Consider the following 27,938-nt stretch of genomic DNA (forward strand, 5'->3'; position numbering starts at 1 on the left):
CGAGAGGGGGAAGCGCGAGGGGGGCGCGAGGGGGAAGCGCGAGGGCGAGAGGGGGGAAGCGCGAGGCGAGGAGGGGGAGCGCGGAGGAGCGGAGGGGAGAGCGGGGGGGGGAAGCGCGAGGGAGAGAGGGGGAAGCGCGAGGGAGAGAGGGGAAGCGCGAGGGAGAGAGGGGGAAGCGCGAGGGAGAGAGGGGGAAGCGCGAGGGAGAGAGGGGGAAGCGCGAGAGCGAGAGAGGGGAAGCGCGAGCGAGAGAGGGGAAGCGCGAGCCGAGAGAGGGGGAAGCGCGAGGGAGAGAGGGGAAAGCGCGAGGGAGAGAGGGGGAAGCGCGAGGGAGAGAGGGGGAAGCGCGAGGGAGAGAGGGGGAAGCGCGAGGGAGAGGAGGGGGGAAGCGCGAGGGAGAGAGGGGGAGCGCGAGGGAGAGAGGGGGGAGCGCGAGGAGAGAGGGGGAGCGCGAGGGAGAGAGGGGGAAGCGCGAGGGAGAGAGGGAGGGAGAGAGGGGGGAGCGCGAGGGAGAGAGGGGGAAGCGCGAGGGAGAGAGAGGAGGGGGGAAGCGCGAGGGAGAGAGGGGGAAGCGCGAGGGAGAGAGGGGGGAAGCGCGAGGAGAGAGGGGGAAGCGCGAGGGAGAGAGGGGGAAGCGCGAGGGAGAGAGGGGAAGCGCGAGGGAGAGAGGGGGAAGCGCGAGGGAGAGAGGGGGGAAGCGCGAGGGAGAGAGGGGGAAGCGCGAGGGAGAGAGGGGGAAGCGCGAGGGAGAGAGGGGAAGCGCGAGGGAGAGAGGGGGAAGCGCGAGGGAGAGAGGGGGAAGCGCGAGGGAGAGAGGGGGAAGCGCGAGGGAGAGAGGGGGAAGCGCGAGGGAGAGAGGGGGAAGCGCGAGGGAGAGAGGGGGAAGCGCGAGGGAGAGAGGGGGAAGCGCGAGGGAGAGAGGGGGAAGCGCGAGGGAGAGAGGGGGAAGCGCGAGGGAGAGAGGGGGAAGCGCGAGGGAGAGAGGGGAAGCGCGAGGGAGAGAGGGGGAAGCGCGAGGGAGAGAGGGGGAAGCGCGAGGGAGAGAGGGGGAAGCGCGAGGGAGAGAGGGGGAAGCGCGAGGGAGAGAGGGGGAAGCGCGAGGGAGAGAGGGGGAAGCGCGAGGGAGAGAGGGGGAAGCGCGAGGGAGAGAGGGGGAAGCGCGAGGGAGAGAGGGGGAAGCGCGAGGGAGAGAGGGGGAAGCGCGAGGGAGAGAGGGGAAGCGCGAGGGAGAGAGGGGGAAGCGCGAGGGAGAGAGGGGGAAGCGCGAGGGAGAGAGGGGGAAGCGCGAGGGGAGAGAGGGGGAAGCGCGAGGGAGAGAGGGGGAAGCGCGAGGGAGAGAGGGGGAAGCTGCGAGGGAGAGAGGGGGAAGCGCGAGGGAGAGAGGGGGAAGCGCGAGGAGAGAGGGGGAAGCGCGAGGGAGAGAGGGGGAAGCGCGAGGGAGAGAGGGGAAGCGCGAGGGAGAGAGGGGAAGCGCGAGGGAGAGAGGGGGGAAGCGCGAGGGAGAGAGGGGGAAGCGCGAGGGAGAGAGGGGGAAGCGCGAGGGAGAGGGGGGGAATGCCGAGGGAGAGAGGGGGAAGCGCGAGGAGAGAGGGGGGAAGCGCGAGGGAGAGGGGGGAAATGCGAGGGAGAGAGGGGGAAGCGCGAGGGAGAGAGGGGGGAAGCGCGAGGGAGAAGCGCGAGGGAGAAGCGCGAGGGGAAGCGCGAGGGGGAAGCGCGAGGGGAAGGGAGGGGGAAGCGCGAGGGAGAGAGGGGGAAGCGCGAGGGAGAGAGGGGGAAGCGCGAGGGAGAGAGGGGGAAGCGCGAGGGAGAGAGGGGGAAGCGCGAGGGAGAGAGGGGGAAGCGCGAGGGAGAGAGGGGGAAGCGCGAGGGAGAGAGGGGAAGCGCGAGGGAGAGAGGGGAAGCGAGAGGGAGAGAGGGGGGAAGCGCGAGGGGGAAGCGCGAGGGGGGAAGCGCGAGGGAGAGAGGGGGAACAAAGAACAAAGAAATGTACAGTACAAAGTCTTACAACACCAGGTTAAAGTCCAACAGGTTTGTTTCGATGTCACTAGCTTTCGGAGCGCTGCTCCTTCCTCAGGTTAATGAAGAGGTCTGTTCCAGAAACACATATATAGACAAATTCAAAGATGCCAAACAATGCTTGGAATGCGAGCATTAGCAGGTGATTAAATCTTTACAGATCCAGAGATGGGGTAACCCCAGGTTAAAGAGGTGTGAATTGTACCAAGCCAGGACAGTTGGTAGGACTTTGCAGGCCAGATGGTGGGGGATGAATGTAATGTGACATGAATCCCAGGTCCCGGTTGAGGCCGCACTCATGTGTGCGGGAACTTGGCTAAAGTTTCTGCTCGGCGATTCTGCGTTGTCGCGGGTCCCGAAGGCCGCCTTGGAGAACGCTTACCCGGAGATCAGAGGCTGAATGCCCTTGACTGCTGAAGTGTTCCCCGACTGGAAGGGAACATTCCTGCCTGGTGATTGTTGTGCGATGTCCGTTCATTCGTTGTCGCAGCGTCTGCATGGTCTCGCCAATGTACCACGCTTCGGGACATCCTTTCCTGCAGTCGCACGAGTATGTACCGGCGTACCTGGTGGGTGGTGTTCTCACGTGTAATAGTGGTATCCATGTCAATGATCTGGCACGTCTTGCAGAGATTGCCATGACAGGGTTGTGTGGTGTCGTGGTCACTGTTCTGAAGACTGGGTAGTTTGCTGCAAACAATGGTTCGTTTGAGGTTGCGCGGTTGTTTGAAGGCAAGTAGTGGGGGTGTGGGGATGACCTTGGCAAGATGTTTATCGTCATCAATGACGTGTTGAAGGCTGTGAAGAAGATGACGTAGTTTCTCCGCTCCGGGGAAGTACTGGACGACGAAGGGTATTCTGTCGGTTGTGTCCCATGTTTGTCTTCTGAGAGGGTCGGTCCGGTTTTTCGCTGTGGCGCGTTGGAACTGTCGATCGATGAGTCGAGTGCCATATCCCGTTCGTACGAGATGCCATATCCCGTCTGTAGATGTCTGTTACGCTCCTCCTCGTCTGAGCAGATCCTGTGTATACGGAGCGCTTGTCCATAGGGGATGGCTTCTTTAATGTGTTTAGGGTGGAAGCTGGAGAAGTGGAGCATCATGAGGTTATCCGTAGGTTTGCGGTAAAGCGAAGTGCTGAGGTGACCGTCCTTGATGGAGACGAGTGTGTCCAAGAATGCAACTGATTTTGCAGAGTAGTCCATGGTAAGTCTGATGGTTGGATGGAACTTATTAATGTCATCATAGATAGAATTTACAGTGCAGAAGGAGGCCATTCGGCCCATCGAGTCTACACCGGCTCTTGGAAAGAGCACCCTACCTAAGCCCACACCCCCGCAACCCAGTAACCCCACCTAATCCCCATAACCCCACCCAACACTAAGGGCAATTTTTGGACACTAAGGGCAATTTAGCATGGCCAATCCACCTAACCCGCACATCTTTGGACTGTGGGAGGAAACCGGAGCGCCCGGAGGAAACCCACGCACACACGGGGAGGACGTGCAGACTCCGCACAGACAGTGACCCAAGCCGGGAATCGAACCTGGGACCCTGGAGCTGTGAAGCAATTGTGCTAACCACTGTGCTACCGTGCTGCCCTCATCGTGTAGTCGTTTCAGTGATTCTTCGCCGTGGGTCCAAAGGAAAAAAATGTCATCGATGTATCTGGTGTATAACATCGGTTGAAGGTCCTGTGCGGTGAGTAGGTCCTGTTCAAACTTGTGCATGAAGATGTTGGCGTATTGGGGTGCGAATTTGGTCCCCATGGCTGTTCCGTGCGTCTGGATGAAGAACTTGTTGTCGAAGGTGAAGACATTGTGATCCAGAATGAAGCGGATGAGTTGCAGAATTGCGTCTGGAGATTGGCAGTTGTCGGTGTTGAGTACTGAGGCTGTTGCAGCAATGCCGTCGTCATGGGGGATGCTGGTGTAGAGTGCAGATACGTCCATTGTGACGAGGAATGTTCCTGGTTCAACTGGTCCATGGGTGCTGAGTTTCTGTAGGAAGTCCGTCGTGTCGCGACAGAAGCTGGGTGTACCTTGTACGATGGGTTTCAAGATGCCCTCGATGTAGCCAGAGAGGTTCTCACACAGGGTCCCATTGCCTGAAACGATAGGGCGGCCTGGTGTGTTGGCCTTATGTATTTTCGGGAGGCAGTAGAGATCTCCAATGCGGGGAGTACGTGGGATGAGAGCACGTAGGGTGCTCTGAAGATCTGGATCCAAGGTCTTGATCAGTCTGTTAAGTTGGCGGGTGTGTTCCTTGGTCGGATCTGCGGGTAACTGTCTGTAGTGTTCTCGGTTGTTCAGTTGTCGGTATACTTCTTTGCAGTAGTCCGTTCTGTTCAGTACGACAGTGGCCCCCCTTTGTCTGCTGGTTTGATGACGATGCTGTGGTTGGTCTTGAGAGCGTGGATGGCATTGCGTTGTGCTTGGGTGACGTTCGGGGCTGTCTTGTGAATGCGACTGATGAATCTGGCATTGACGCGACTCCTGACGGCTTGAGCATACATGTCGAGTCTAAGGCAGCGGCCTTCCGGAGGGGTCCAATTCGACTCTTTCCCCTTCGGTTGCCGCACCGCAGATCTCTCGGTCTGCTGTTCCGGTTCATTGGTAGTCTGCTTGGGTTCGCTGTTGGCCTCTTGGGGTCTGTGGAAGAATTCCCGGAGCCTCATTCGCCTGATGAATTCCTCCGTGTCTGCCGCGAGACTGATGGGGTCCATTTTGGTGGTGGTGCAGAAATTGAGCCCTCTGCTGAGGACTTCGATTTCATTTGGTTGAAGGGTGTAGTCTGACAAGTTGACAATAGATTTCCCTGTATTGTTTTCTACTGTGACACCGGGGGTGGCTTGGTTGCTGCCGGTGGTGATGCCAAGTTTCTCAAGCTTTCTGTTCTTGGTATGCATATAGGTGGCATAGGTATTGTTGTCTCATCTGTTTGGCGGTGTTCCGCAGCTGGTCTGCTGCATCCTGAGCGCAAGTTGAGAATATGGCCTCTATCTTGGTTTCCAGGTTGCGTCGTCTGCTGTAGAGCTGGTGTACGAGGTGGTTGAGGAGTGTGAGAGAGGTGCGACGGCAGAGTCTCTCAGCGAAGTCTGTGCTGTAGGTCGACTTGAGTGGGTTTGTGATATGTCGCCCTTTCGGTACGCGGTACATACTCGTGCGACTCGGCCAACGTTGTCTACCTCATACGCTGCAGGAAAGGATGTCCCGAAGCGTGGTACAGTGGCGAGACCATGCAGACGCTGCAACAACGAATGAACGGACATCGCGCAACAATCACCAGGCAGGAATGTTCCCTTCCAGTCGGGGAACACTTCAGCAGTCAAGGGCATTCAGCCTCTGATCTCCGGGTAAGCGTTCTCCAAGGCGGCCTTCAGGACCCGCGACAACGCAGAATCGCCGAGCAGAAACTGATAGCCAAGTTCCGCACACGAGTGCGGCCTCAACCGGGACCTGGGATTCATGTCGCATTACATTCATCCCCCACCATCTGGCCTGCGAAATCCTACCAACTGTCCTGGCTTGGTACAATTCACATCTCTTTAACCTGGGTTACCCCATCTCTGGATCTGTAAAGATTTAATCACCTGCTAATGCTCGCATTCCAAGCATTGTTTGGCATCTTTGAATTTGTCTATATATGTGTTTCTGGAACAGACCTCTTCATTCACCGGAGGAAGGAGCAGCGCTCCGAAAGCTAGTGACATCGAAACAAACCTGTTGGACTTTAACCTGGTGTTGTAAGACTTCGTACTGTGCTCACCCCAGTCCAACGCCGGCATCTCCACATCAAAGAAATGTACAGCACAGGAACAGGCCCTTCGGCCCTCCAAGCCCGTGCCGACCATGCTGCCCGACTAAACTACAATCTTCTACACTTCCTGGGTCTGTATCCTTCTATTCCCATCCTATTCATATATTTGTCAAGATGCCCCTTAAATGTCCCTATCGTCCCTGCTTCCACTACCTCCTCCGGTAGCGAGTTCCAGGCACCCACTACCCTCTGTGTAAAAAACTTGCCTCGTACATCTATTCTAAACCTTGCCCCTCTCACCTAGTAATTGACCCCTCTACCCTGGGGAAAAGCCTCTGACTATCCACTCTGTCTAAGCCCCTCATAATTTTGTATACCTCTATCAGGTCTCCCCTCAACCTCCTTCGTTCCAGTGAGAACAAACCAAGTTTATTCAATCGCTCCTCATAGCTAATGCCCTCCATACCAGGCAACATTCTGGTAAATCTCTTCTGCACCCTCTCTAAAGCCTCCACATCCTTCTGGTAGTGTGGCGACCAGAATTGAACACTATACTCCAAGTGTGGTCTAACTAAGGTTCTATACAGCTGCAACATGACTTGCCAATTCTTATACTCAATGCCCCGGCCAATGAAGGCAAGCATGCCGTATGCCTTCTTGACTACCTTCTCCACCTGTGTTGCCCCTTTCAATGACCTGTGGACCTGTACTCCTAGATCTCTTTGACTTTCAATACTCTTGAGGGTTCTACCATTCACTGTATATTCCCTACCTGCATTAGATCTTCCAAAATGCATTACCTAATGGGAAGCGCGAGGGAGAGAGGGGGAGGCGCGAGGAGAGAGGGGGTGGAGGGAGGGGGGGGGAAGAGGCGCGAGGGAGGGGGGAGAGGCGCAGGGGGGGGGGGAGAGGCGCGAGGGGGGGGGGGGAGAGGCGCGAGGGGGGGGCGGCGCGAGGGGGGAGAGGCGCGAGGGGGGGGGAGGCGCGAGGGGGGGGAGGCGCGAGGGGGGGAGGCCGAGGGGGGGGAGGCGCGAGGCGGGGGGGGAGGCGCGAGGGGGGGGAGGCGCGAGGGGGGGGGAGGCGCGAGGGGGGGAGGCGCGAGGGGGGGGAGGCGCGAGGGGGGGGAGGCGCGAGGGGGGGGAGGCGCGAGGGGGGGGAGGCGCGAGGGGGGGGAGGCGCGAGGGGGGGAGGCGGGGGGGAGGCGCGAGGGGGGGGAGGCGCGAGGGGGGGGGAGGCGCGAGGGGGGGGGAGGCGCGGGGGGGGGAGGCGCGAGGGGGGGGAGGCGCGAGGGGGGGGAGGCGCGAGGGGGGGGAGGCGCGAGGGGGGGGAGGCGCGAGGGGGGGGAGGCGCGAGGGGGGGGAGGCGCGAGGAGGGGGGGAGGCGCGAGGGGGGGGAGGCGCGAGGGGGGGGAGGCGCGAGGGGGGGAGGCGCGAGGGGGGGGGAGGCGCGAGGGGGGGGAGGCGCGAGGGGGGGGAGGCGCGAGGGGGGGGAGGCGCGAGGGGGGGAGGCGCGAGGGGGGGGAGGCGCGAGGGGGGGGGAGGCGCGAGGGGGGGGAGGCGCGAGGGGGGGGAGGCGCGAGGGGGGGGAGGCGCGAGGGGGGGGAGGCGCGAGGGGGGGGAGCGCGAGGGGGGGAGAGGCGCGAGGGGGGGAGGCGCGAGGGGGGGGAGAGGCGCGAGGGGGGGGAGGCGCGAGGGGGGGAGAGGCGCGAGGGGGGGAGAGGCGCGAGGGGGGGGGAGAGGCGCGAGGGGGGGGAGGCGCGAGGGGGGGAGGCGCGAGGGGGGGGAGGCGCGAGGGGGGGGAGGGCGCGAGGGGGGGGAGGCGCGAGGGGGGGAGGGCGCGAGGGGGGGGGAGGCGCGAGGGGGGGGGAGGCGCGAGGGGGGGGGAGGCGCGAGGGGGGGGAGGCGCGAGGGGGGGAGGCGCGAGGGGGGGAGGCGCGAGGGGGGGGAGGCGCCGAGGGGGGGAGGCGGCGGGGTGGGGGGAGGCGCGAGGGGGGGGGAGGCGCGAGGTGGGGGGGAGGCGCGAGGGGGGGGGGGGGAGGCGCGAGGGGGGGGGAGGCGCGAGGGGGGGGGAGGGCGCGAGGGGGGGGAGGCGCGAGGGGGGGGAGGCGCGAGGGGGGGGAGGCGCGAGGGGAGGAGGCGCGAGGGGGGGAGGCGCGAGGGGGGGGGAGGCGCGAGGGGGGGGAGGCGCGAGGGGGGGAGGCGCGAGGGGGGGGAGGCGCGAGGGGGGGAGGCGCGAGGGGGGGGAGGCGCGAGGGGGGGGAGGCGCGAGGGGGGGGAGGCGCGAGGGGGGGGAGGCGCGAGGGGGGGAGGCGCGAGGGGGGGGAGGCGCGAGGGGGGGGAGGCGCGAGGGGGGGGAGGCGCGAGGGGGGGGGAGGCGCGAGGGGGGGGAGGCGCGAGGGGGGGGGAGGCGCGAGGGGGGGGAGGCGCGAGGGGGGGGGAGGCGCGAGGGGGGGGAGGCGCGAGGGGGGGGAGGCGCGAGGGGGGGGAGGCGCGAGGGGGGGGAGGCGCGAGGGGGGGGAGGCGCGAGGGGGGGAGGCGCGAGGGGGGGGAGGCGCGAGGGGGGGAGGCGCGAGGGGGGGAGGCGCGGGGGGGGGAGGCGCGAGGGAGTGGGGAGGCGCGAGGGAGTGGGGAGGCGCGAGGGGGGGGAGGCGTGAGGGGGGGGTGGCGCGAGGGGGTGGGGAGGCACGAGGGAGTGGGGAGGCGCGAGGGGGGGGGAGGCGCGAGGGGGGAGGCGCGAGGGGGGGAGGCGCGAGGGGGGGAGGCGCGAGGGGGGGAGGCGCGAGGGGGGGAGGCGCGAGGGGGGGAGGCGCGAGGGGGGGAGGCGCGAGGGGGGAGGCGCGAGGGGGGGAGGCGCGAGGGGGGGAGGCGCGAGGGGGGGGAGGCGCGAGGGGGGGAGGCGCGAGGGGGGGAGGCGCGAGGGGGGGAGGCGCGAGGGGGGGAGGCGCGAGGGGGGGAGGCGCGAGGGGGGGAGGCGCGAGGGGGGGAGGCGCGAGGGGGGGAGGCGCGAGGGGGGGGAGGCGCGAGGGGGGGAGGCGCGAGGGGGGGAGGCGCGAGGGGGGGGAGGCGCGAGGGGGGGGAGGCGCGAGGGGGGGAGGCGCGAGGGGGGGAGGCGCGAGGGGGGGAGGCGCGAGGGGGGGAGGCGCGAGGGGGGGAGGCGCGAGGGGGGGGGAGGCGCGAGGGGGGGGAGGCGCGAGGGGGGGGGAGGCGCGAGGGGGGGGGAGGCGCGAGGGGGGGGAGGCGCGAGGGGGGGGAGGCGCGAGGGGGGGGAGGCGCGAGGGGGGGGGGAGGCGCGAGGGGAAATAGAGAGAATCTATGATTCTTCTGTAAGTTCTTCAGAGGTCTTGGCCTTAGACTGCTAATTATGGAGACTATCTTTTTCATTCATCCTGAAGCAAACATTCTCTCTATATGGTTTCTTATATTACAACAGTGATTGTACATCTAAAGTATTTCATTTACTATAAAGCGCTTTGGGGTGGCTGGCTATATAAATTCACACCATACACTCTCGGTTATGTTTGAAACAAACAAGGTGGAAGCTCGAATGTAACTCTGTTTTCGACTCCATTGGTGACAGGGAAGGAGTTCAAAATGCTTTCTTCCATGACTCTGGAGCCAGCATATAAAAAACAATTCTCCACATTTATTAACATAGCATGAATAATTCACAATTCTAATTATTAAGTTTCCTAAAGCACCTCACTGAAAGGCTTCAAACAACCTAAAGAACCTTCAGACTCAATGTCAAGCAATTTAATTTTAATATTGTGTTGAGGCCATTAATGATTGTGGCTATAGAGATGGGTTTGGAGGGGATTTTCCAAATGATGTTCTAACAACGGGCCCACTCAATTTTAGATTCTCAACAAACTGTTGACAAATTTTCTAGTACAGATTTCCAATGTTCATTTTTTCCTCTATTAATACAATAGTTTCAGGATAAGTCGGCATGAATTATTTACTGCAAGCAATTAGGCCGCCCTGTCAGTCAACACAAGTTATACAAGCTTACTCCAGGAAAACCTCGTGCCACCCAATATTATCTTTGCCACATGCTGTCTGCAATGGATGGGTTCACTTATATATAAGCCCTCCTAGTTATTGCGAACCATAAATTGTTTAAAGTCAATGGTGTTTTTGGAAGGCACTTTGAAGTAATGGGATAAAAAGAGCATTAAACTGGCAACCAAAGCCAAGACAAACAGTAATGTTTATAATATCCCTATCCTGTGTACAAATAAATTTGCAGTGAAGTCAAAGCTGACAATGAGTCCCACTTCAGAGAAGCTCCAGTTAGAAATAAGTTTCTCTTTCGGGAGATACTTTGCCTGAAATGTAAAGAATGAAAATTTTGAAGTTCAAAGACAGCGTGCATCCAAAGAGTACCTTCAGTTATTTCAATAAAATCTTACGTTGCTTTCCAGACTAATCATGAGACACCAATAGAAGGCTTCACAAATCCCATCATATTAATAGCAGGCTTTCATTGGGGGTTGAGGAGGTCTGAACAGCAATTGAGCACATGCTTACGGGTAAGGCGCCGGGGCTGGATGGATTCCCGATGGAATTTTATAAAATATTTGTGCGTTGACTGCTGCCGTTATTGGTAGAGATGTTTGAAGGTTCAGCAGCGCGAGGATCTCTTCCAGAGACAATGGGCAAGCGTCCATCTCGCTTCTGCTAAAGAAGGATAAGGACCCAGTGGAGTGTGGGTCATACCGAGCGATTTCTTTATTAAATGTGGAATGCCAAGATTTTGGGCATGGTATTAGCACTGAGGTGGGAGGATGTCTCCCTCAGGTTATTGGGGAAGATCAGACGGACTTTGTGAAGGGGCGGCAAATGTCGTTGAATGAACATAGTTTCTCCCCCACAGCATTCAGGAGGTTGTGGTGTTGGATGCCGAGGCTTTTGATAGGGTGGAATGAGGGCATACGTTTGCAATGTTGGAACGGTTTGGGATAGGGCATTAATACTGCTTAATATTGATTGTGTCTTTTATTTGAGGGGATAAGTGGCTAGGATATAGGAAGATGATCCTCCAGAGGGCAGCACGGTAGCATTGTGGATAGCACAATTGCTTCACAGCTCCAGGGTCCCAGGTTCGATTCCAGCTTGGGTCACTGTCTATGCGGAGTCTGCACATCCTCCCAGTGAACGTGGGTTTCCTCCGGGTGCTCCGGTTTCCTCCCCCAGTCCACAAATGTGCAGGTTAGGTGGATTGGCCATGATAAATTGCCCTTAATGTCCAAAATTGCCCTTAGTGTTGGGTGGGGTTACTGGGGAGAGGGTGGAGGTCTGGACCTTGGGTAGGGTGCTCTTTCCAAGAGCCGGTGCAGACTTGATGGGCCGAATGGCCTCCTTCTGCACTGTAAATTCTATGAAGGAGCCGGCAGTCAGGGGGCTTGGGTTTGTAGAGCCTCATTATTATTGATCGGCGAATGCGGAGGTGGTCCTGGGGGTGGTGTGAGGATCTGAGAGCGGTATGGGTGCGGATGGAATTGGAGTTAAGGCCGTTAGTGATTGCCTCGCTGCCATTTTCTCCAGAGAAATATTCAGCAAACGCGGTGGTGATCGCCACGTGGAAGATATGGAGATAATTTCGGCAGCACTTTAAATTGGGGGCTAAATTGCATGCTAGGTTGAGGGTAAGTGAGGAGAAGAGGTTGGAAGGAAAACGGACTTGTTTTTAGAGGGGTGGTTTGCGAGCATCGAGGAGCTGTCAGAGAAATTTGGGCTTTCAGAGGCGGATGTTTTTCGGTACCTACAGGTTCACAACTTCTCAAAAAAGGTCTTATCGACATTCCCTGTGGTGCCTCCTTGGAGAGGGCTTTGTCGCTGATAGGGATGGAGGAGGGGAGCGGAGCAGGTCAGGGATTTATGGCAGAATTTTGGTGGAAAAGGCAGTGTCTGAGGAGGTGAAGGATATGTGGGAGGAGTTGGGGTCGGAGATGGGTGGATCAGATGTGTGCAAGACTCTGCATTGGATGAATGCAACATCATCATGTGCAAGTTTAGATTTGATACAGTTGAAGGTGGTGCATAGGGCCCATTTGACCAAATCCAGGATGAGCAGGTTATTTGCAGGTGTGAAGGATGAGTGTGAGTGGGGTGGGCGGGGACCATGTTCTGGTCATGCCCTACATTTGTGGGGGTCTGGGTCTCTTCCTTTAGCTTCATGTCAGCGATTCTACAAATTGAACTGAAGCAGTGTCCTTTAGGGGCCATATTTGAGGTGTCGGACCTGCCAAAGCTGCAGACTGGGGTGGGGGCAGATGTCCTGGCCTTCGCCTCACTGATTGTTTGAAGGAAAGTGCTGCTGGGGTGGAGGTCAGGTTCTCCATCCAGTTCCTCAGTACAGTTGGGGGATCTATATCTCAAGCAAGTTAAGTACACCATGAAGGGGGTAATTGAGGGGTTCCACCGGCAATTGCTCTGTGCTTTATAGAGTTCACCGTTAGTTGTTTTGGGAGGGGGAAAACGAGCTTCGGGGGTTTGCTCATTGTTTTATTTGTGTTATTGTTTATGTATAAAATTTGAAACAAATGAATAAAAATTCTTTTAACAATAGGCTTTGTCAAGAGTTGTTTCTCCATTTCCAAAAAACGTTATACGGTGGCTAAAAAGCAGCACAGTGGCCATCACTGCCACCACACAGAATTAGGGACTTGAGTTAGATTCCAGCCTTGGGTGACTGGAGTTTGTACGTTCTGCCAGTGTCTGTTTCCTCTGAGGGCTCCAGTTTCCTTCCACAATCCAAAGCTGTGCACTTAAGGTGGATTGGCCATGCTAAAATTGCTCAGTTGCGGGAACAGTGAGGGTGGAGTGGGCTTAGGTAGGGTGTCCTTTCAGAGGCTAGGTGCAGACCCGATGGGCCTCATGGCCTCCTTCTACACTGGTAAATTTTGTCCTGGAATGGTACTTAAAGAAGCAAAATTATCATTAGCACTTTGAAAATTAACAGGCCACAAAAAAAATGTATAATTGAAAAAGCAAGTTTAAAAAGTTAAAATTCTATTTCAGACCTTGTAACCTGTATTTGGACTATTTCAGTTTCACAATGGGCTGTGGCAAGGTCTTACCTTCCCACCAATTTTTTTAGGGTGGTCAATTAGCTTCTGGTCAGCGTAAATAACCTGAGCAGGGTGCTTCGCTTCCTTTGACAAGGAGAAAGTGTGACAAGGACCATAGATCTCAATGCAGCTCTTTCAATGGGCCACCAGGAGGTGCACTTCCATCAGCTTGCATTGTAAGAAATCCAAAGATTTAAACTATATCAACTGGTTAAGTGCTAAAGGTCTCAGACACTGGCCTCTCTTTAATAAAAACACTAAATTCAGCCAGGAACAAAGTCAAACTGATTGATCGTAGTACATTAAAGTAGCAGGTAGCAGGGAGCAGGCTCAGACTGGCACCATAGCAGAAACTCCACACATTTTTACTGAGACCTACTGTACAAAAGAACTCTACCTGCCTTCAACCAAAGCTACAGCTGGTACTAAAAGTGCTGGGTCATCGCAAGCACGTACTTTCTCCTTAAAGCTTCTAATAGCTTTGCAGATATCCATATTTACACAGCTCTTGTCTTCTCAGCATCGTGTTCAACCATTTTGTCTGGATGGGCATTTTGTTAATGGTACTGTTGCATTTGTGGTTCGTTTACAAACTACAGGTTATGTTCCGTCTCCACTGAGCAATTATATTACCACTCAGGGAGGTGGTGGTCCAGTGGTATTGTCGCTGGACTAGTAATCCAGAGATCCATGATAATGATCTAGGGACACGGGTTCGAATCCCACCAAACCAGGTGATGGAATTTAAACTCAATAAAATATCTGGAATTAAAAAGTCTAATGATGACCGTGAAACCATTGTCGATTGTCGGGAAAATACATCTGGTTCACTAATGTCCTTTAGGGAAGGAAATCTGCCGTTCTTACCTGGTCTGGCCTACATGTGACTCTTAATTTGTAAACAGAATGAACAAGAGACCAGGCTCTCTGTAACACTGCTAATTTAATTGCTTTGTCAGAGTTGTTCAAAGTGTTGTTTCTTACTAAGATATGGTTCCACAAGCTCGGATGTTGTCCATTTAATGGTGTATCATTACAGCTGAAACAAATCAAGCCCTCACCAATCACATGCATTTTCCAGCAAGGATGACTGAATCAAATGGACGCACTGTGGCTTTTGTCCTCCATAACTCAGGAATAATGAGCAACAGAATCATGATCCTCGGGATTAGCTAACTCAATACAATTTATAACACAGTAAAATTTGACATTGAACCTCAAACAGGTATTAGAGAAGGCGCCCAAAGGCTTGGAGCAACATCAGAGAAGAAGGGATGAGTAGAACAGGTTAGGAAGGGAAATCAGGTGCCTCAGCAGTTGAAGGCACAACCACCAGTGTAGCAAAGGAAATTGGGAATTGGATGAAGGCAGAATTGGAAGGAGAGGCGCTGTTTAGCACAGGGCTAAATAGCTGGCTTTGAAAGCAGACCCAGGCAGGCCAGCAGCACGGTTCAATTCCCGTAACAGCCTCCCCGAACAGGCGCCGGAATGTGGCGACTAGGGGCTTTTCACAGTAACTTCATTTGAAGCCTACTCGTGACAATAAGCGATTTATTTCATTTCATTTTTTCATTTCATAGAGGGCTGCAGAGGTGGAAGACGAGAGCAGAGAGGCCATTCAAGGATTGGAACCAAGAATGAAAATTTTGAAATTTCATTGCTGCCAGACCAGGCCACTGGAGGTCAGGAAGTATAGGGTGACTGGTGACCAGGTGCAAGTTAGGATATGGCCAGCATTTGGATTTAACATGGCGGCACAATGGATAGCACTGCTGCCTCACAGGGCCAGGATCCCAGATTCAATCCCGGTCTGTCAGTGTGGCGTTTGTACGTTCTTCCCGCATCTGCGTGGATTTCCTCCAGGTGCTCCGGTTTCCTTCCACAGTTCAAAGATGTGCAGGTTAGGTGGATTGGCCATGCTAAATTGCTGCTTATTGTCCAGGTTTGGGGTTACAGGGATAGGGTGGGGTGGGCAGGGTAGTGTAAATGGGTAGTGCGCTCATTCGAAGGGACGGTGCAGACTTGATGGGCCAAATGGCCTCATTCTGCACTATATGGATTCTGTAGGGATTCTATGAAAACAGGCAAAACAGGCCCCATTTAGAATACGGTGAGCAATTTTGGGCCCCACACCTCAGGAAGGACATACTGGCACTGGAGCGGGTCCAGCGGAGATTCACACAGATGATCCCAGGAATGGTAGGCCTAACATACGATGAACGTCTGAGGATCCTGGGATTATATTCATTGGAGTTTAGGAGGTTGAGGGGAGATCTAATAGAAACTTACAAGATAATGAATGGCTTAGATAGGGTGGATGTAGGGAAGTTGTTTCCATTAACAGGGGAGACTAGGACCCGGGGGCACAGCCTTAGAATAAAAGGGAGTCACTTTAGAACAGAGATGAGGAGAAATTTCTTCAGCCAGAGAGTGGTGGGTCTGTGGAATTCATTGCCAGAGGGCGGTGGAGGCCGGGACGTTCAGTGTCTTTAAGACAGAAGTTGATAAATTCTTGATTTCTCGAGGAATTAAGGGCTATGGAGAGAGAGCGGGTAAATGGAGTTGAAATCAGCCATGATTGAATGGTGGAGTGGACCCGATGGGCCGAATGGCCTTACTTCCACTCCTATGTCTTATGGTCTTATGGTTATGGAGGTGGAATGTGTGCTCTTGGTGATGGAGTGGATATGGAATCAAAAATTTAGTTTGGAGTTTAAAAAGCTACTATAACAGTCTGGTTCAGCCTCAGGGAGGGGACTGGGGTCAGTGGCTGTGGAACAGAGTCTGCAGTGACAACCAAAGCCAATGGCTTCAATCTTCCCAATATTTAATTGGATGAAATTTCTGCTTATGCAATACAGGGAGTTGGACAAACATTGTAACAAATCGAGACAATGGAGGGATCACGAGAAATGGCTGTGAGGTAAAGCAGAGTGTCGCCAGCTTGTATTTGGAATCTGACATTTGGGATTATGTCAAACTCACCAGAAACAAGGAGCGGAACTTTGTACTTCCTAGTTATGACTGGGTCGTCGGGACGTTTAAAAGTTCTCATTTCATTTCCCATTTTCCAATACTAAGAACTGGAAAACAAGAAACTCTTACTGCAGAAAATCTGTGCCAAGTTACTTGAGCTGCTTTAGAAAGATGCCCACAGTCTAAGCTTGGTGCAGAGAAAGAAAAGCAATCAATTCCTATATTGAGACTTGAATGCTAAAACTAGCCATTTAAAGATTGCACAATAGACATGACACAAAATACCAAAGTAATTAGAACAGCTGTATGTCACCATCTGGCATCTATTCGCAGAGAGACATGAAAAAACAGACAGCTGCACCAAATCCACACACATATATATAATTCACCCTATCACTTTACAGTTCTCTTAATCCACACATTATCCACGGATGCTGAAATTCCAGATAGGAATATGGTTTCAAATTTTAAAACCAACATGAAACTGTCCTGGCAGCAAGCTATAAGACATGTCAAAAATATTACAAATTTGAGAATGAGTTCCCAGGTCAGCAAGCACAGATTTGAAATTCCTATCATGTAATCGTTCCCATTCTAATTTTTGGCCAGGGAGAATGTTTTGTTTCTTTAGATTCCACAATTGCATCTTCTAATTCACCGTCAGGTCACTGAAGTGTGTACGTTTTATTTTTTGAGTACAGAGCTTACATGGTCAACCTACATATCAGCTGTGGCACAGTTGGTAGCACTCTTGCCGAGGTTGTGGCTTCAAGTCTCACTCCAACATTTTGAACACGAAAATCAGGCTGACACTCTGGGCAGTACGGAGTGAGTGCTGCTCTATCAGAAAGAGGTGCCATCTTTTGTGACGTTACGCTGGGGCCCTTTTTACTCTCAGGTGGATGTAAAACATTCCATTGCATTACACGCAAGAGCAGTCCCCAGTATACTGGCCAATAATTATCCTGTAATATGCATCACAAAAGCAACCGATTATCTGCTTTTTACGCTGCTGTTTGGAGGAAGTTGAGATGCGCAACTTTCTCCATTTATCAAAAATATCACCTCCGCTATCTTCTCACTACATCTAGCCACTTCTAAATGAACTTAATGTGTTTTGCCTCAACAGTACTTCCGAGCCACCTGCTCCAACCACAGATCACACACTGCTATAAAATAAGCTTGTACTTCATAATCCTGAATTGGAACTCTCCTCATAAGAATCCATACATGCAGACGGCAGCCATTTGGCCCATTGAATCTGTACCCACCCTCAAAGAACACCCTACCCCGGCCCCTTCTCTCCACCCCATCCCCGTAATCTCACCTAACCTGCAATCTTTGGACACCATGGGGTAATTTAGCAATGCCAAGCCACCTAATCTGCACATCTTTGGACTGTGGGAGGAAGCCGGAGCACCCGGAAGAAACCCATGCCGACACAGCGAGAATGTGTAAACTCCACAGTCATCCAAGATCAGAATCAAACACAGGTCCCTGGCGCTATGAGATGGCAGTGCTAACCACTGTGCCCATGTCACTCGGTACTGCTATATCCTGAAGAACACACCTGGGCATACCATACCACATTGCGCTTTCAACATAACTCTAGTATTTGATGTCAGAAGCCTCTTTTAGAAATGGAAGAGTCCTTAACCTAACAAGCATACTGTCAGAAATGCCTGTATCCCAGGAATGAATCAATAAATAAGGGCAGCACAATGGTTAGCACTGTTGCTTCACAGCACGAGGGACCTGGATTCGATTCCCGGCTTGTGTCACGGTGCGGAGTTTGCACTCTCTCCCCGTGTCTGCGTGGGTTTCCTCCAGGTGCTCCGGTTTACTCGCACAAATCCCGAAAGACGTGCTTGTTTGGTGAATTGTACATTGAGTTCTCCCTCGGTGTACCTGAACAGGGGCCGGAGAGTGGCGACTAGAGGATTTTCACAGCAACTTCATTGCAGTGGTAATGTAAGCCTATGTGAGACAGATTATAATAAAAAGTTCCTTATTGCTCATTCCATTCACATTGGGAATCAGCCCGATTACTTGGCCATAGAAGCTGTCAACAAGAGGTGGGAACAATTTAGGGCATTGAATCAAGGGTAAAGATCTCTATCACATACTACATGTGCAATGGATTGAAGAAATTTTGTTGTTCGTGTCATGCTACCAATATGTTTAATTGAGCCTAATGACAGCACTGCACAAAGTATCTCTGACACAAACATAACAATACTCGCCCAAGTTGTGGTACCTACATTTCACTGCAAATCAACTCATCTTGTCTAGAGGGAAGATAAAGACACAAAGCTCCAATGTTACTCTGCAAAGATGGCTGGCCTTTCTCCCCATTTTTTTGCCACCTGATCACTGCCCCACACTTCCCCAAAAGAGGATGATACTGTGATGAGCTTGTGTGAATTTCAAGAGTTGGCAAAACAACCAATCAGAATATGTTTCACCAGATCTAAATTATGCCAATTTATTAAGTGAACCAGCACAATTCAACGCTGTTGCTGCAAACTGCTGTAATATCAAACATAGCTGTCAGCACAGTCCTCCTTTACCAGCAACAACCTTACGAAAAGTCCAGTTTCCTGATCCCCATTGATTGACTTTCACAGATTACATGCTCATCAACTCACTGTACATCTTGGCTGCATATAAAATGGTTGCCATGTTCACCCCATGTGGCAATAACTACACTTTACAGTAAATCAGTGCATTTCAGTACATTTGAGATAATACAAAATACAAATCAAGTTTTTCTTCCCCTATCTGGAGTGAGTTACATGTGTTTTTTAAATTTAATTGTACACATGAGGACCACCCTGGGGCATTAAGTAGCTCTCGTGAAAACTGTGTGCAAACAAAGGTGAAGATAAAAATAACTTTTTGCAAATCCTTCTATCACAAGCTATTATGTATTCAACAATTCAGTCTAAACAGAACTCACTTAATCTTGCACAGAAGAGTGATTAGATTTCATAAGTGTGCTGCTGTCTGGTGAAATTTGACAGAACTGGCTATTTTTAGCATGCGGAGTACAACTGGATAACAGAGTAGCACGTTTCACCATGTTCAAATAAATTTCCTGAGCAAAGCATAACAGAGTGAATGACAGTATTATGGAATTCCAGTCCTGGATTAGAATCAAGTAGGAGTTATCCAAAATCTACTAGTGATTTATGTACACCTTTAACGCCATAAGCATTTAATTGCATCAGGGCAGAATTAGCATGCGATTGCAGAAACACCAGTTATGGTATTGAGATAATTATTGCACATCTGAAACCTGCAAAACTGCTCAGTACGTTATTTCCCATGACAACCTACAATGACAATGGGCTGGATAGAGAATATTGGCTCCACGCAACCCTTTGCAGTAAAATAACAGTGGAATTTTCTTCGGTTTGACCTTAGTTGCTGGACAGAATAACAAGGTTGTGTCCAGTTCACTTTAATATGTTCTTTATTATTGTCACAAGTAGGCATACATTTAAAAAAATATATATATTTATTAAAGTTTTTTAACACAATTTTTCTCCCTTACAAACAATAACCCCCCCCCTCCCGCGTAACAAAAAAAAACAAAACGAGAAATCGCGCAGAGCAAGATATATGCATGGCAAAATATATTTACACAGCTTTGTACACTGGCCCTCACCCGTACGTGCCAGTTTCCCCAACCCTTCATGTTATCTCTTGCTCGTCCACCCACCCAGGCAGTCCCCCCTCCCCCGCCCCCCGCCCTCCCCCCCCCCCCCCCCTCCCAGGACATCCTCTCCACACCACACCCCCCTCCCTCCCTCCCAGGACGTCCCCTCCACACCCCCCCCCCCCCCCCCCCCCCCCCAAGGTTGCTGCTGCTGCTGACCGACCTTCCTCTAATGCTCCGCGAGATAGTCTAGGAACGGTTGCCACCGCCTGTAGAACCCCTGCGCAGACCCTCTCAAGGCGAACTTAATCCTCTCCAACTTTATGAACCCAGCCATATCATTTATCCAGGCCTCCAGGCTGGGGGGCTTCGCCTCCTTCCACATTAGCAAGATCCTTCGCCGGGCTACTAGGGACGCAAAGGCCAGAATGCCGGCCTCTTTCGCCTCCTGCACTCCTGGTTCGTCCACTACTCCAAATATTGCTAGCCCCCAGCTTGGCTTGACCCGGACTTTCACCACCTGGGATATTGCTCCCGCCACTCCTCTCCAGAACCCCTCCAGTACCGGGCATGACCAAAACATATGGACATGGTTCGCCAGGCTCCCTGAGCACCTTCCACATCTGTCCTCTACCCCAAAGAACCCAGAGGAAACCCACGCAAATACGGGGAGAACGTGCAGACTCTGCACAGACGGTGACCCAAGCCGGGAATCGAACCTGGTACCCTGCCGCTGGGAAGCAACAGTGCTAACCACTGTGCTACCGTGCCACTAAATTGTGTCCTGCTTTAAAATAATCACTATTAAAAAATGTTAAATTATATTTTTCAGAAGGACAATCATTTCCCAAGCAAACCTGCTCTTCTTGGTTCGTTGAAGTTACTAACATACTGGCGATTCCATTATTTGTGGTCACTGGGCCAAAACGTGGAAACCGGGTCAGGTCTTTGATTCGCTCTTGGGATGCAAGGGTCACTGTCAAGGTGCAACTGAACAGCTTGCCAAGCCATTTCAAAAGACAGCTAAGAGTCAACCACATTGTTATGGATCTGGATTCAGAAAGTCCAGACCAAGTAAGGATGTCAGATTCCCTTGCCTGAATGACATTAGTGAGCCAGGTGGGTTTTTAATGACAATCCAGTAATTTCATTATCTTTATTAATCTGACCAGCATTTTATTCCAAATTCCTGTAGCTGCTGTGATGTCACTGGAGCATTAGTCCAGGCCTCTGGATTACTTGTCCAGTAACATCACCACTTTACTACTGTTCCCCTAGGTAAGTAGAATTACACAACAGTACTTGTTGAGATTGCCGCAGCAAAACGGTCGAGTACATTTGCATGATATTGTGCTCTTTTGACAGCCAGGTGTATGGGGCCTTCCTGTTGATTCCCTTAGTTCTTATTTCTTTTAATTTGTCCTCATCTTTTTTGTTCCATGGAACATTAATGGAGACATACCTTTAAGTCGAAGTGTCAAAATAGGTTATAAAGTTGGTATTTTGGGCAGAGGAATCCAGACCTTATGGCGCTCAAGTGATTGGAGGGGTTTGTTCGATTTGTTGGCTGATGGTCAATGGATTGGCCAGTATTTTGCCTGGCAACCAACAGTGGTTGGTTCCTGTCAGGTGGAGTTTTTCAGAAAGAACCCAAGAGTAGCCACTGGATCCTCAAGGTGGAAGCAGCTCTCTCTCTGCTCCCTGCTGTCTCTGCTCTGCTGCCCACTGTCTGAAGGCAGAAGCTTCTAGGCCCTGAAAGAAGAAGCTGTCTGTCTCTTTCGCGAATGCCAGTTGCCTTCTATTTCTCAAAGTTCACAGCGAAAACCGTTACAAGCTGACACATGCACGCACACACACAGTGGGGCGAGTTAAGGGCGGGGGGGAAAGAGTTAACCAGTTGCATTTGTTGTCTATTTAGTTAGAATGACTGTTAATAATAAAAACTTAATGGTGTTTAAATTTATAAACCTGGTGGCTGTAGTTATTGGGCAAAAAAATACCATGAGTATTTTAAGATAAAAGTCAATTTCAACCATGTTGTGCCTATGGGTCAAGTGGGTCTGGAATTGACCGTGCACTGACCCAGGGTGTCATAACACAGGTGAAAGATACACAGCATTCAAATTTTTTAAAAATAAATTTGGAGTGCCCAATTCTTTTTTCCCCCCAAATTAAGGGGCAATTTAGCATGGCCAATCCACCTATCCTGCACATCTTTGGGTTGTGGGGGTGAAACCCATGCAAACGTACAAATTCCACACAGTGATCCAGAGCCAGGATCGAACCTGGGCCCTAAGCGCCGTGAAGCAGCAGTGATAACCACTGCGCCACCGTGCCTTCCCCATTTTGAGATGTTAACACTGTGTTGGTACTTGGGAGCAGTTCATCATGTTGCAGGGTCTCAAATTAAACCAAGTTAGTACAGGCAATGAGATTCAAAAACCTCAACCCAACCATTTTTGATTGGCTTACAAAATAAAATCTACTTTCCCGAATTTCAAGCAAATCTTTCTATAACCATGAGAATAAATCACCACTCTTGCCTGTATATAACTGCATTACTGTACATAAACTTGAAGTGAAGTCAAAATTTGCCTTGCTTTGCCTCAAACTGCATTTGACAACAATCTGTTTAAAAAGTCACAAGAGCAGTGTTTGCAGCTTTTGTTCAAACTCAACTTGTTTACTTACCACTTCTTTCACGACATCAATAAATATTTCTACATTCCATGTATGGGCCTGTGCAGAGTCACTTTTATCCTTCCCATCGCTCCAGATTCCACTACTCGGGGCGGAGATAGACTGTATGCCAAGAAAAAGTATTTAGTTAAAAATCAAAATTAAACCAGAATTATATATTTTCTTTACCGGCCTTGTTCCATGCCAATACTTTTCTTTTTTTTTAAAAATATTTTTATTCTCCTCCTTTTTCACATTTTCTCCTGCATTTACACCCATCAACAATAAACAATATAATCAGCAAAATATGTCAATCCCCATAATAACAACGATCCCATCCGCCCACCTACCCCCAAACATCAGCCCGCATGTTTACATAAACAAATGACAAAAAGGAATCAGGGATTACCCAGAGTCACCCTTAATCTACACAGCCCCCTCCTCCCCCACCCACCCCCCCAACTAATGTTCGATGTTATCCAGTTCTTGAAAGTGCATAATAAATAGTGCCCATGATTTGTAGAACCCCTCCGAGCTTCCCCTCAGTTCGAACTTAACCTTCTCAAGGGTCAAGTATTCCAACAGGTCCCCCCGCCACGCCAGGGCACTGGGTGGAGAGGCTGCTCTCCATCCCAGCAGGATCCGCCTTCGGGCGATCAACGAGGCGAAGGCAATGATATCTGCCTCCGCACCCGTTTCCAACTCTGGTTGGTCCGACACCCCGAATATGGCCTCCTGGGGACCCGGGTCCAGTTTCACACGCACCACCTTGGAAATTACCCTAAACACCTCCTTCCAGTACTCCCCTAGCTTTGGACAGGACCAAAACATATGAACATGGGAAGCTCTGTATCTCCTTCCTGGCAAAATCCCGAACCTGCATGTACCTAAACACTTCTCCCGGCTCTAGCCCATACTTCGCTTCCAGCTCCCTCAATCCTGCAAACCGACCCCGAAGAAACAAATCCTTTAACATCTTAATCCCCATCTCTTCCCATTTCCGAAAACTTCCATCCCACCTCCCTGGCTCAAATCTGTGGTTCCCCCGAATCGGCATTTCCCTTGACCCTACCCCCAACCCGAAGTGTTGGCGAAACTGCCTCCAGATTTTCAATGAAGCTATTATTACCGGACTCCCTAAATATTTCCCCGGAGCTATCGGGAGCGGCGCTGTTGCAAGTGCCTTCAGGCCCGACCCACTGTACAAACTCTCCTCCATTCTGACCCACTGAAAATCAACCCCTCTGGCCCAGCTCCGCACCTTCTCCACATTCGCCGCCCAGTAGTAGTACAACAGGTTCAGGAGACCCAAACCCCCTGCCTGCCTTCCCCTCTGTAGCAGCACCTTTCTCATTCTGGCCACCTTCCCTCCCTATATGAATGAGGTAATCCTTCCCTCAATCTCCCTGAAAAAAAGACTTTGGCAGGAAAATCGGTAGGCATTGAAAAATAAACAGGAATCGCGGCATCACATTCATTTTAACCGCCTGTACCCGACCCGCCAGTGACAGAGGAAGGCCGTCCCACCTTGCCAGATCGGCTTTCACTCTCCCCACCAAACTAGTGATGGTGTACCTGCGAAGCCTCCCCCACTCCCGGGCAAACTGCAGCCTCAGATACCTAAAATGAGTCCCTGCTCTACACAATGGCAGCCCCCCCTCCCCTATGCTCTATCCCCCCCCCGCACTATTCCTTTCCATGCTCCCGAACTTTTCAATGCGATGGCCAACGGCTCAATCGCAAGTGCAAACAGCAGGGGGGACATAGGATATCCCTGTCTCTTCCCACGGTGGAGAGACAGGTATCTCGAACTGATATTATTTGTGCGGACATTCGCCTTCGGTTCCTTATATAATAGCTTTACCCAGTTCACAAACCTTGGTCCAATCCCAAACCGCCCCAGCACTGCCATCAGGTACCCCCATTCTACCCGATCAAACGCCTTCTCGGCGTCCAATGCCACAACTACCTCTGTTTCCTTCCCTTCCGCCGGTGCCATAACAACGTTCAAAACCCTCCTAATGTTCGAAAACAGCTGCCTCCCTTTCACGAACCCCGTCTGATCCTCCCCTATCACCTTCGGGAGGCACTCCTCCAGCCTACCCGCCAGTATCTTCGGCAACACTTTTGCGTCCACATTCAGAAGTGATATGGGCCAATACGACCCACACTCCGTCGGATCCTTATCTTTTTTTTTAGCAACAGTGAAATCGATGCCTAACCCAAGGTTTGCGGCAACACCCCCTTCCCTATCGCCTCCTCAAACATCCCCACCATCAGGGGTGCCAACCTATCCTTAAATTTTTTAGAATATTCCACCGGAAACCCATCCGGCCCTGCCACCTTCCCCGACTGCATCCTCCCAATCGCATCCTTTATCTCCTGCTCCACTATTGCTCCTTCTAATGTAGCCCTGTCCCCCTCCCCTAGCCTCGGGTACGCCAAGCCATCTAGAAATTCCTGCAACTCACGGTCTCCCCCGGGTGGCTCTGACTTGTACAACCTCTCATAAAACTCCTCAAAAACCTTGTTAATCAGCACTGGAGCCACCACCAACGTCCCTGCCCTATCCTTCAGCTGAAGAATTTCCCTTGCCGCTGCCTCCCTCCGGAGCTGACCTGCTAACATACTTATCTCCATGTTCATAAACTGCACCCCTTGCTCGTCTCAGTTGGCGCACCACCTTCCTGGTGGACAGTCGGTCGAAGCTCGCCTGTAGTTCCTTCCTCTTTTCCAGCTTCGCCGGGTCCCCATCGTCTGCATACCTCCTATCTACCTCCAACGTCTCATCTATTACCCTCTGCCGCTCCAACCTCTCCTCTTTGTCCACCCTGGCCTTAAACAAAATTCCCTCACCACCGCCTTTAGAGCCTCCCAGACGACTGTCTTCAACACCTCACCCGTACAACTGAAACCTACATATTCCTTAATTACCTTTTCAATTTTCTCACAGAACACTTGGTTCCCCAAAAGCCCCACATCCAGTTTCCACCCCGGTCTCTGCGCTGCCCCCTTCACCAGCACCATATCCACCCAATGTGGAGCGTGATCTGACACTGCAATTGCAGAGTATTCCGACCCCTTGACTCCAGCCAGCAAAGACTTCCCCACCACAAAAAAGTTGATCCGCGAGTATACCTTATGGACCGCTGAGGAAAAAAAAAAGAGTACTCCCGTTCCCTTGGGTGCAGGAACCTCCAAGGGTCCACCCCTCCCATTTCCACCATTAGCCCAGCCAGCGCCTTCACCCCCCCCTGATGGGACCAGCGAGCGCAGCCGTGATCTGTCCAACCTTGGCTCCTGCACCAAGTTCCAGTTCCCCCCACAATCAGCTCATGCGTGTCCAAGTCGGGAATAGCCCCAAACATCTTCCTCGCGAATCCCACATCGTCCCAATTGGGACCGTATACACTTAACAGCGCCACGAATCTCCACTCCAGCACGCCTGCCACAATCACATATCGCCAATACTTTTCTTAATGGGTCGAAGACTATTCCTACCAGACCTTAAAATCACCAGTCAGTAGTTGATCATGCCTCGGCACGTTCTGAGAATTCCACACTCGACTTAAGAGCACTGTAACTGTTCAATCTTCTCAGTCACTCCAGTTAGTACACTTATCACACAACAGTGAGGTATTACACCTAGACCATGTGGCAGCTTAGCGCTCACCTCAGCTTCAGACGGTTGTATGTTCAATCTCCACTTTAGGCACCCCCCCCCCCCCCCGGAGTACATAATGTAAACAAACATTTACTAAGGGGGTGCTGCAGTGTTGCCTGACAATAATGTTAAAGTGAGGCCCCATCTGTTTTGTCAGGCAAATGCAAAATATCCCTTGATACATTATTCAAAGAGCTGGGAGTTCACATGGCAAAGCCTGGGCAACACATATTTTAACCGACACCATTGTAAACAAATTAACTGGTTATTTATCTCATTTACTTTGCACCAATAACTGCCATGTTGGCCTACAAATCAGCAAGACTCCAAATTGTGAAGTGCTTTGGGATTTCCTGGTGAGAAAGCCACGGCATTAATGCAATTTATATTTTTTCCTAGATTAACAAAATCCTCACACCAGATGGTAAAAGGTTTGTCACCATTGCTGATAGCAGGAAACAGTTTGCAATTGTAAATTAGTTCACTGTAATTATGGTTTGGAATCAGTAAATGACATGAATGCAAGAACAATAAAGGTACTTTGCTTATTCAGGTAACAATTTTCAGGAATTGGAACCAGTAACTCTGTTTTTCAGATCATGGTTTACCTAAGTAGGTGCCAGAGACAACGGATTATAGAAGTGAAGGAAATGAAACGAACAGACACTGGGAGATAGACAATGCAGTATAGCAGGTGGAGGGGAAAATTCTGACCTCCGCACACAATTGTTGCTGAAGAATCTATGAAGTTGGGGAGGAAGACCTTTCACCAGGTTGGTCAAACTGCCTGGAGAATGGGGAAAGTACTTCTAATTTGAAAATTGAATGTGCTGAATGCAATTGTTACTGAGGGTGGCAGTGAGATGTGCAAGAAGACTAAATGTGTGCATAGCGGGGCCTGGTCAGGACTCAGACACTTGAAGAACAGCTAAAATCAATGTGGCTCTAGAAGTGGGCATACATACTCTGTCATTAATAAAGTCTTGGAAATAGAAAAAAGTTAGTTTTGCAGACTTGGAGCATGGTAATTCATCGCAAAGAGATTTTGCTCTCAACAGTTCACAACCTTCTACCCATTCAACTACATAGGACGGAAAATCCTGGATGGCAAACAGATGTCTAAAACCCCAGCAATGGTTCCTGGGATGGCTAAAATTCAACAGTTTAGTAGATTACCAGACTGCTAAAGAAAATGCATATGGAGAAATAAAGATTTCTGCAAGATTTGATAGGATAATTTTAGAATGAAGCAGAAATCCATCCAGATCAAACGCGATCACAAACTGTTTACATCAAAGACAGCAGGAAGCTGAGGCTGTGTGTGTTTGAAGTTATCCTCGAGAGAGAGGACTTTCAAATATGCAGTGATATTGCTGCTCTGGCAGGAACCTTGGCTGCATGGCATATGATTGAAGATCAGCATCCGCACATGATGAAATGAATCTCAGCTGAGGAAACACCAAGAGAATGATAAAGCTGTGATAGTGGGTCAGTACACAGGAATACCTGAATGGGAACAGTGACAAGCTGCCAGTATAAAGGAAGCCACATTATGTTGATACTTTATTGATACATTAGTTCAACAGCACAATCCTACAAGATCATATGTTATATTTGTTTGTTTTTATTTGCTTGTGTTCTGCTTACTTGTAAGGAAATGCCATCAGTCAGGCCTGAATGCGTCCGAGCCATCATCCCCAACACCCTGGCAACCTGAGAAGCCGTCACTTCCCGAACCCCAAACTGCAAAATGATTTGCCGGCATTCTTCAGCACTAAAGAAAGTTAAATATTAATTTTGGAACAAAAATGCATTTTCCAAGATACAGTTATTTGTGAGTATAGAACCAAAATTAATGGATTCCTCTGACTGAAACTTCGATTCATTACTAAAACAAATGTAAAAATGCAGTGGTTATTGGCTATCCCTGGCAGCCAATATAGTCTTCATATGGCAATAAACATCCTTAAATCAACTCCCATAAAAATGGCTCCTTCCTTGGAGGAAATATATTTTGAATTCTAAATGGTGCAAGGGGAGATAGCTATAACACTCGTTTATTCACATGCACCCTCCACTTGGGCACAAAGTCAACAGCAAACTATTCAACGA

The 27,938-nt window shown here is 51.7% G+C and overlaps 1 protein-coding gene across 10 annotated transcripts in view; it reads right to left on the reverse strand.

Annotated features, from left to right (window-relative positions):
- Positions 1-27,938, reverse strand: part of cnot1 (CCR4-NOT transcription complex, subunit 1) — a 277,488-nt gene that overhangs the window by 149,175 nt on the left and 100,375 nt on the right. For all 10 annotated transcript variants that reach the window (XM_072518616.1, XM_072518624.1, XM_072518622.1 and 7 more), the window contains 2 exons: positions 27,474-27,600; positions 22,175-22,285 (listed from right to left, as the gene is read on the reverse strand). In XM_072518616.1, coding sequence (XP_072374717.1) covers positions 22,175-22,285; positions 27,474-27,600 — 238 coding nt within the window. The remainder of the gene's footprint in view (positions 1-22,174; positions 22,286-27,473; positions 27,601-27,938) is intronic.

Source organism: Scyliorhinus torazame, chromosome 10 (assembly GCF_047496885.1).
Source record: "Scyliorhinus torazame isolate Kashiwa2021f chromosome 10, sScyTor2.1, whole genome shotgun sequence".
Classification (NCBI taxonomy): domain Eukaryota; kingdom Metazoa; phylum Chordata; class Chondrichthyes; order Carcharhiniformes; family Scyliorhinidae; genus Scyliorhinus; species Scyliorhinus torazame.